This window comes from Leopardus geoffroyi, chromosome A1 (genome assembly GCF_018350155.1).
Source record: "Leopardus geoffroyi isolate Oge1 chromosome A1, O.geoffroyi_Oge1_pat1.0, whole genome shotgun sequence".
Lineage (NCBI taxonomy): Eukaryota > Metazoa > Chordata > Mammalia > Carnivora > Felidae > Leopardus > Leopardus geoffroyi.
This window is the reverse complement of record NC_059326.1, coordinates 97,755,933-97,765,682: the sequence shown is the minus strand read 5'-3', so window position 1 is coordinate 97,765,682 and position 9,750 is coordinate 97,755,933. Positions and strand designations below refer to the sequence as shown.

Genomic DNA, 9,750 nt, shown 5'->3' with positions numbered 1-9,750 from the left:
CAGAGATCGTGAGGCTGAGGCATAACTTCTAGGTCTTCTCCGCATCCTGCTCACTCATTAAGCCAACAATCCTGAGGCGTGCCTTCGTGTTCCCCCACTGTGCTAAATGTTACAATTCCATGTTTCTGAGACCGTTTCCCTTGATCCCTGAGCCTCCTGAAGCAAAGTGCCAGGCCACGCTCCCCAAAGCCCTATTTGGGACTGAAGATGGTCCCCCAGCTCCTGAGCAAGTCAACAGCGGTCTCTGAGCACACTCGTCGGCCCCAGGTCACAGTCCCGTCGGTAGGGCGGGCTGTGATCGGTGACTGGTTAGCGCAGGGCAATGCTGACGGGCACCAGAGCCTCCTCTGTTCTCTCTCTGCCTCCTCTGCTTACCACTCTCCACCCAGGCGTTGATCCCCACATCTCCAAATACATTCCTGCCCAGAGATCTCCACGTCAAAGCCCGGTGGCCAGGGAACGCAGCCCGTAACAGCCCTCTCCGCACACATGTTCTCGGCTGCGCTCCACAGCTGGAATTCACTCCATCTCCGACCTCGGCATCCCACTTGCTGGTCGCCTCTGCGGCCGACCCATCAAAAGGGCATCTCCTCGGCACACATCATCCGAGCTAAAATGGTGGGGAAAACACCAGTGTGACAGCACTTGCCTGTGACCTATTTCTGATTTGAGAGTACTGATTAAACAAGAAAATTCTTATGTTTGGTAGATTTACAGGCATTCTATGAAAATAAAAAAATTTCAACAAAACCGAGGTGAGAAGAAGGAAAACTATTTGGGAACATAAAGACCTTTTTCCTGTTTTAAAGCAGAACACTGTCATAGCAAAGTTTGAAAAATAAGTGAATACATGTGACAATTCATGTTAAAACTGGGGTATCAATACATTAGAGAACAGAAATTAGCAAAACAAAGTGCAAAAGACATCAAAGTGGCTTTCCTCATTTAATGTTCCTTTCCACTTATAAATGCTATCACAGTTCTAAAGAATTGGGAGAAAATTTTTTATTATGAAGATATAGCTCTAAGAACAGAAAGATAATTACATGCTAGCTTATAGTTCATTGTAAAAAATAATTATAACGTGAAAAGTTAGTAAAAAATTAAAATCTGAAAAGTTATCTAAAGTCTGAAAATGTTAAGCAGAGTCCTCTGTATCTTGGCTGTGATCACTTTTGCATATCTGGGTGAGGAGAGTACTTAATTTCTCTATTCTTATTAATAAGGTGGTGTGTCCTTCACAGCTTGGCATAGTCTTTAAGAATCATCTGAAGCTTCTGGCTCAGCAAGATGTTCCCTCTGGCCTTCAGTCTGCCACTAAAGAATGCCTGGAAAGGAAAGCGGGACAAAAGAGCGCCAGACTTTATCATGTTGCATTTCATTTCTGTTTTGAAAAGATCACTGTTCAGACTGAATACAATTGAGATAATACCTCTGGACGACAAAGGCAACTTTTATCTAGCAATATTACTTTAATGATTATAGATAGTACCCAAATTCCTAGATACCTAAGGAAACAAACAAACAAAAAGACTCCTTGTGTATTTTGGAAAACCACAGAATAATTTATCTGAACTGACAGATCTGGGAGTTCTGTGTCTCAACCCACACTTGGATGTCGGTCTATGTTCTTAAATGTGAATTTAAGACCCTATGAATATAGGGCTGTGCTGTAGTCCTGACAATAAAAGTATTTCTTACTCCTTGAAAGAGAGAGCCATGTAATGACAAAACAACACCGTGTAACTAAGTAGAGAATCGGCCCTGTGCTGTGGCATCAGAAGGGCTGGGTTAAAATCGAGGCTCTGCCACTTCCAAGCAAGGTGAGCTTGGGCAAATTACTTAACCTCTCTGAGCTCCAGCCTCCTCATCTACGGGGGCATGACAACAGTACCTAAATAACGCAGCTGTGTCGCTGAGCTGAACGAAATAGGGCGTCAAGCGCTTAGCTTAGCGTGTGATGTGCGGTAAGGGCCTATCAAACGTGTCATTATTACCAAGTGAAGGCTGGAGAGTTCGAACACTACAGAATCGCCTGTGGGCCTGGCCTGACACAGAGACTTGTCCACGTTCCTTAAATTCACCCTCGCTGTCAACTTCCCTCGCAGTAAGAAAACACAAACGTCAAAGTTCATACGGCTAATGGGGAAATAGTATATAGACTATGAAGTGAAAAAGAAATCCCTAGGTTTTTAGATAGATGGAAAAAAATGTAATATCCATGTATTCTTACCATTACAAAGCAGCCTAGGAATACAGTCTCACCTGAGAAGCCAAGCCATCAGCTTGCAGTGAGCCTGTTTCTTGCCAGTTGACAGCTGAGAAAACTTGAGAGCTGTAATAACCGGCTCAAGGCCACAGCGCCAGCGAGAAGCGGGGCTAGGCCTTGAACTCACACGTGTTCTTCCTCAACACAGCCTCCGGCTTATCAACATACAGCAACTTGATCTTAGAAGCAAACCCTCATCAACTGGAGGGAAAGCCAAAACTACACCAACTTCTTAGCCCAGAAAAAAATAACGGGGAACTCATTCACAATCAGGATCAACTGCGAGGGGTCCAAAGAGGAGCCTGGGATTTCAAAGCTAAGACTACTTTCGCGGGGCAGTGACAGGAGCTATGCTCAGCAAGCCTGGCAGAGGCGTCAGTACCGAGACCTGCCTGCTGGGGTCCAGCTCTGAGACGGACCTGCCACCGAGGATCAGAACACCTAATTCCTTGAAGTAGATACACCAAAGCCAACGAGGACAGGTGTCGTAGAGTAGAAGAATTCTGTACAGAGATCTCTGTCCCTATCTATTTCCTTAGGATAGACTCCTAGAAGAAGAAATACTGAATCATGACACAACCATGCTTGCCCATCACCAGTGTGCAAACTGTGTGGCACAGTATGGAACAATATGGAACATTTAACATTTTCGAGGGAAATACAGGGACATCAGTGAAACACAACTCTTGCTTGGACCTAATCACTTAATAAAGGGCTGTTAGGTATTTCTCTGAGCCTAGGAGTATGAGGCAAAAAGTACTGAGACTGCAGGTTGCCACGAAGGAACAAAGTCTGAAGCCCTCCCACAGTGCTTTCCAGAAAGACTGTACCCAGTTTATACTCGCTCCAGCTACCTGTGAGTTCTCTTATCCCAACTGTAACAATACTGTTCATTTTAACCTTTGAAAATTTGAGGCAAAATGACATCCGCTAATTTGCATTTTGTGGCTACTGGGAAAAATTAATAGTTCTTATGTATCTAAGTCATTTCTATTTATTGATTACTGGATAACTTTTGCTAACTTTTTTCTATTTGGTGTTTTCCAGAGCGTTGCAGAGGTTACTGACACCACTCTACCATGTATCGTCGTTGTCTGTGTTATTTCCCCCAGGTTTATGGGACCACCTCGAGGAGTCCGACAACCTGGCATTTTCAGTTTCCCCATGGCCTCAACTGCTATTGGTGAGCTCCTGTTCCTGATTTTTATCCTTGCTTTCATCTGCTCAAGTATCAGTGAGGGCCCACGGTATGCTAGGCGATAATCTAGGCAGGAAATAGGTTATCTTCCTCTGTTCCCATGGAGCTAACATTATGGTAGGGGAGTCAAAAAATAAAATGTAAGCAAGTAATTAAAACCTGTTATAAACACTAGGAAGGAGAGAACAGGATGCTAGCTCACATCCTTCCTAACAGAAAGGAACTACTCTGGATGAACTGAAGCCAGCTCTGCCAAAAGCTCAGGGGACAAGATCCAGAAAAGGCAACGGCACAGACACCAAAGCAGTAAAAGGTGATGGGAAGAAATGGAGAGAATGAACAATGTGAATGAGTCAGAATTCTAAGTGGGGAGACAAACGGTGTGGGCTGAAGCGAGAAAAGACGAGCAAGAAAATCGCCACACAGGACATGGGAGACTGGTAGTCTGGATGTCATCCAAGTGCAAACGGAAATCTTAGGGAGGTTTTCAGGTAGGGCGACCAATAATCTAATTTACATTTTTAAACGGTTCCCCTGGACCCTGTGTGGAGAACAGACTGGTGGAGAGGCAAGTTTGGAAGTAGTAAGACCAGCCAAGAAGCCATAGGAGTAAGCCAGCGGAGATGCTGGAGGCTTGGATCGTGGTGGTATCTCTAGCGGGGAAGGTGGAGGATGAATGTTAAGATATATTATGGAGAAAGATCAGGCAGAATTAAGGACAAACAGAATATAGAGGTATAGAAGGAAGCCAAGACAATCCTTACATTACCAAGCATATTAACTTGTATAGATAGATGGTAGTGCCATTTACGGAGACAGAAAAGACTGGGGGAGAAAATGAACTCATGAGTTCTATCTTAGACGACGTCAGCGAGAGATGCCAGTAAGACCTCCCATCAGAGGGTCAGGTGGAGAGATGCCGACAACACTGTGGAACTTAGAGAAGACAAGTCGGACATTTAGATCTGTGAGTTGTCAGCACATCCAAGGCTTTAAATACCATAGGATGGAGGAACGCATTTGGGGAAAGACGTTACTTAGAGAAGAGCCCTGAAATGAGCCCTGAGAAGCACCAAATTTAATGGGTGGGGTGGAAGAAGAAGACAGTAAAGGAGATTAGGAAAAGCCAAAGGTACAGAAAGCAAAACAGAAGAATATGGTGTCAAGAAAGCCAAGGGATGACATCATTTCAAGAAGTTGGTGGTTAACTCAGTTGAATGCTAAGAAGGGCTAAAGCAGACTTGGAATGCAGTAAAAGATAATCAGAAGACAGATGAATGAACAAAGGGTCACTTGTTGGAGACGCCATTTTTATGAATCATGAGGGAAGGTACCAAGGTCAACAAGAGTCGGTGGCAGAGAGAGAAAGACTGTATATACGAGGAGATGCGGTCTCTGATGACCGAAGACTAATGACCTTAGCACTGAGGTTGGGGAGAAGGTAACAAAGCCAAATGGCTTCAGAAAAACTCCGATATTAATTAGAATTTCTCAAAGGATTATCATTAAGAATAGTAAGTAGCTAGGTTTCTGTTAAGTTTTTGCTTCTGCTTTTATTTTTTACATTTAATCCCATTCCGTCTGGTGGTGACTTAGGTACATGGAGTGATGAAAGCACTACCATTTCCTATGCCACTGCCCAGTGCCATCCACTAAATGATCCATTCACCCCCAAGGGTCTCGTATTCCTGGCAATTACAAAAATGTTTCCCTGATCCTACATTAAATCTTTATATAAGGGCACCTCAAATGTAACACGTCTAAAAAAGAACTCCTAACGACCCACTCTCTGCCCTGGAGTCAATTTTCCACTCAGCGGCCAGAATGACCTTTCAAACTCATGCCACAATGGCTTCCTATCACACACGAGATCTAGACTCCTTGCCAAGACTGCGAAGGTCCTGTGCAAACCAGCCCTTCCCCACGCTCCCACTCCCTCCCTCCCCCTCTCCCAGTGCTCTTCACCTGTCTCCTCACAGTTAAAGTGCTTCAGTAAAGTCCAGCTACTCCTGCATCAACACTTCGTGTCCTTGGCCTCATGGTTCATCCATGAGCACTCACTTTGGCCAGTGCTCTGTCAGGCCTTTTTGGACAACCCCATCTCAAACAGTTCCCCTAGCCTATCACCATCTAATCCAGGGGCCAGCAAACTACAGCCTGCAGGCCAAACTCTGAGGCCAGTTTCTGGAAATACAGTTTTACAGTTGGAACACAGCCCCATTCATTTATTTCCATATTTTCTGTGGCTACTCTGACTCTACAGGGGCAGAAGTGAGGGGATGCAGCAGAAACCATCGGGCCCACAAAGCCTAGAATGTTCACTAGGTGACCCTTTACCGACAAAGTCTGCCAACCAGTGCTCTGACCCATTACTGTGCCTTATTTTTCTCAATACCTGAAATTAGATTTTTTTTTCCTTCCACTCCAGAACTAAGCTCAAACGGTAGGGGGCACTGTCATGTTGAGCCACACCTAACGCCCGAATCAGAGTTAAGTGCTAAGTAAATTTCTGGGAAGGAACCAACTGCGGTCAGCTGGTGCGAAGCACCAGACTGAGCTCTTCGTATACATTATCAGGTTTAGTTATGACTATTGTTTGGGATTATCACAATTATTGTATTAACTTTATCACTGAGAACACTAGAATTTAGAGAGTAAGTGACAGTGTGGATTCAAACTCAGACCTATCTCATGTCAAAGATCGTATTTTTAACACTACACTAATTACTGTACAGTTCTTTTTAAATTAGTCTTTCTATCCAGGAAAATTGCACTTTCTCAGGTATTCAAATTGCTCTGCTCCTTGTAAACTTGCACAACTTGCACAACTGTCCTCACATAGGCTTTCCTTGTTCGGCAAGTCACTGGCATTTTACAGTTTGCGTTGTGATTATAAACAACTTTTATTTTCAGTGACATCTTCTACTTGGGTTCACTGCTGTGTGAAAGCTATTTTTTAATAATAATTGAATATCCAACTGCTTGCTTGAAGCCCTTCATTCTAATAAATAGTAGTTGATTCTCTTGGAATTTCTAGCTACATGATCATGGTTTGAAAGTAACAAGTTTTTCTCCTCCATTCTAATTGTTACGTCAGTTTCTTTAATTTTGCGACTGTGGTTTGGCCAAAAGTCTCAGAACAATATTAACTAATAGTGATCTGAGAGGGCAGCCTTGTCAAAAGCATTATTTTCCAGGGAAAGGCCTCTAAATGTTTCATCTTATTAAGTAAGACACCGGCTGTTACATTCTGTCCTTCTATTTCCAGTTTTCAATGATGATTAAGACAACTTATTAATCTTCTACATCAGGAATGAATTTCTAATTTCATAAAGTATCTAGTAATGCATGGTTTTTCACCTCTGAATTAATGACAGAATATATTTAAAGGTCTAGATGTGGGTTTTATATTGCTCTAGTCTATGCTGAAGAAGAACGTCACCCCCAAATTCAGTTTTAAAAGGTGTTATTTGGAACTCCTTTAAAAATATATATGATCTGTCAACCCAGATATTGATATCAACTGTGTCTTCTTCAAAGTTGTAAGGAACCTGTCTTATAAATCAGCATTTGGGAGTCAGCTGAAAACTGCAATTGTCAAATAGGAAGCAATGATGATGAATGGACTTGTTAGGAACATTACCTTCTGAGGGTCAAGCTTGCCCAGGACTACCTCCATGAAATCTTCGTCTGAAAGTGTGAAGGTCGTATCCGCAGAGCCTACTGCAGGGCCTTGATAGACTTTTCCAGAACCATTTTTTAAGTCAATAGCTGTCAAAGATAGGAAGAGAGCAACGTGTGTTATTTTTTTTTTCTTCACAACAGGAGAGTAAAATAAAGCAAACAAAATGCAAACATATTTATGGTTTCCAAGTTAGTGTGGCGCTTTCTACCTTACACGTTCTCTGTCATTTAGAAAAATTAGAAAATCCTTTATTTTTCAAGATGTCTTTTTTATAAAGAAGTTCTTCACAAGAGTAAAAATCAATAATAGTTTCACTTCACTAAAGAAGTATATACAACAGAGACATTTTAAATGTGAATTAATGTAGAGTAAGATATAAGGAAGCTAAATTGTTGGTGGTTATATGGTTAAGGCCTTTAGGTTCAAATACAAACTCTATAGTCAACAAAGGAAGAAAGCTGAATTTTAAAACAGGTGCATGCTGGATACACCTGGGTGTCTCAGTTGGTTAAGCATCTGACTTTGCCTCAGGTCATAATCTTGCGGTTTGTGGGTTCAAGCCCCGCATCGGCTGTGCTGACAGCTCAGAGCCTGGAGCCTGCTTTGGATTCTGTGGCTCCTGTTGTCTCTGCCCCTCCCCTGCTCATTCTCTCTCTCTCTTTCTCAAAAATAAATAAACATTAAAAAAAAATTTTAAACAGGTGAATGTTAGTTGGGTTGGAGGAAGGAAATACACAATCTAGTCACCTTTTAAATATCTATATTCATCAAAGGTTCTGTCATAGCAAGATAGTCAAAACAGATGCGTAAAAATGTTCTAATTTGTTGCGTGTACTTAGTATTTATTTACAAAATATTTCTTGCCCTAATTGTTGCAAATAAACATTAAAATTTAACTTCTTTTCCAGGGCACCTGGCTGGCTCAGTCGGTTAAGCGGCCGACTTCAGCTCAGGTCATGATCTCACAGTTCGCGGGTTCAAGCCCCGCATCGGACTCTGTGCTGACAGCTCAGAGACGAGCCTGCTCCGGATTCTGTGTCTCCCTCTCTCTCTGCCCCTCCCCTGCTCTCTCTCTTTCTCAAAAATAAACATTAAAAAAAAATTTTTTTCAATTTAACTTCTTTTCCCTTAACTGTGTTTGACAGAAGTATTTAAGTATCCCAGAAAAAGGCTGGGTAACTGGGAAAACTATGAAAAATTACCTTCATTGCTCTCTATAACATTTATAGAGTTGAATACCAAAGCCACAATTTACGAAGTTTTAAGTGCCTCCCATGTGACTGAGACCATCATCCCCTCCTCCAGTGCCAGCCTCCGGAAGGCGCTTTCTCTTGCTACAGCAAAGGAGCTACAATCGCATCACCGTCCCTAAGAGTGTGCAGAGAGCTCCCAGCTTAGGGCCAAGCTACACGTGCATGATGAAAACCCAGAGTGCTTAACTACCTCCTGCTTAGCCCAAGACCTGCTCCAGAGGGAAAATGATATCACTCCAACTCTTCAGAGTACAGAAGTTGGCCAACTAAGGTAAAACAAGAACTCAACGAAAAGTCACCTTGGGGAAGGAGAAGGGGAAGTTTTTGCTTTGTACACTTCGTTCACTCACTCCACTGCTGAGTTGCTACTACGGGTGTCAGACAAACGCAAGGTACTAGAAGTCACGCGTGAAGAGCAAAGGCTCTGTTCTTACTGGCACTTAACTATGACATGTGTGTTCTCCTGTATTGCTTGTAGAGTTAAACAGAAAGAGAGAAAAAGGGAGGGAGTCAGGAAGGGTGGGGAAGGAAAGGGTGGGAGAAAGACTCTAAACTCTAAAAGGCAAACCTCTGGAGTTCAACAAACAACCTTCATGATGTTAATTCGTCACAAGTGAGTCTAAAAGCCCACACCAGTCCTGCTCAGGAACGTTAGTGGGCTGCACACATCTTAATGCTCAGGTGAGGGAGAAAGGCTCTAAGCTAATGAAGGTTCTTATCTGTCCGCCTGCCCTCTCACTCCCCCTGGTTCTACGTGTGGCTTCAGCCATGACTCTTGGAAAGCAATATGACTCTCTTCTGTGGAAAGCTAGAAACTAGGACTGATGAAAGAGAAGAGGGCTCAGAGAAAGGGAAGGTTCTTAGCAAGAATACAGGGAGTGAGGGGAAAGGATTGGCATGTCCAATTCCAAGGTGGCTCAGGTCATGGTCTACAATATGGCTCGTTCAGGAGACTCATCATCCACCACCATTACCTTGAATTTACACTTACCCACCGGTAAGGTCACGGTTATTCTTACTGAAATGAAGAAACTACTATACGTATTTTCTTTTACTGGTAGCAACTATTTTAAAAGCTTTGTGCATGACTTCAGCTCTGTATTTATATGATCATTAAGGCTCCGAAAGAGTCTATGAAAATTTCAGTTGTACTTTACAACACTTAATGGGGGTGAGAGACCATGCCATTTGGAAAACTGGGGATCTCTAAAGGTCTTGGGATATATGTACCTTACAAATCACAAAGGAGAAGGCGGCTGTTTATATTGATGCCTCCTTCCCTGAAGATTATAAATGCTCTGCTGGAACAAGAATGTCTTGTCTGTATCCCCTACACTTCCTTGAA

General features: G+C 42.8%; 1 protein-coding gene across 2 annotated transcripts in view; it reads right to left on the bottom strand.

The window, feature by feature from the left end:
* Positions 1–932: 932 nt before the first annotated feature.
* Positions 933–9,750, bottom strand: part of HSD17B4 (hydroxysteroid 17-beta dehydrogenase 4) — an 88,646-nt gene continuing 79,828 nt past the window's right edge. For both annotated transcript variants that reach the window (XM_045486683.1, XM_045486688.1), the window contains exons 23-24: positions 7,111–7,238; positions 933–1,328 (exon numbers count right to left, since the gene is read on the bottom strand). In XM_045486683.1, coding sequence (XP_045342639.1) covers positions 1,239–1,328; positions 7,111–7,238 — 218 coding nt within the window. In that variant the 3' untranslated portion in view covers positions 933–1,238. The remainder of the gene's footprint in view (positions 1,329–7,110; positions 7,239–9,750) is intronic.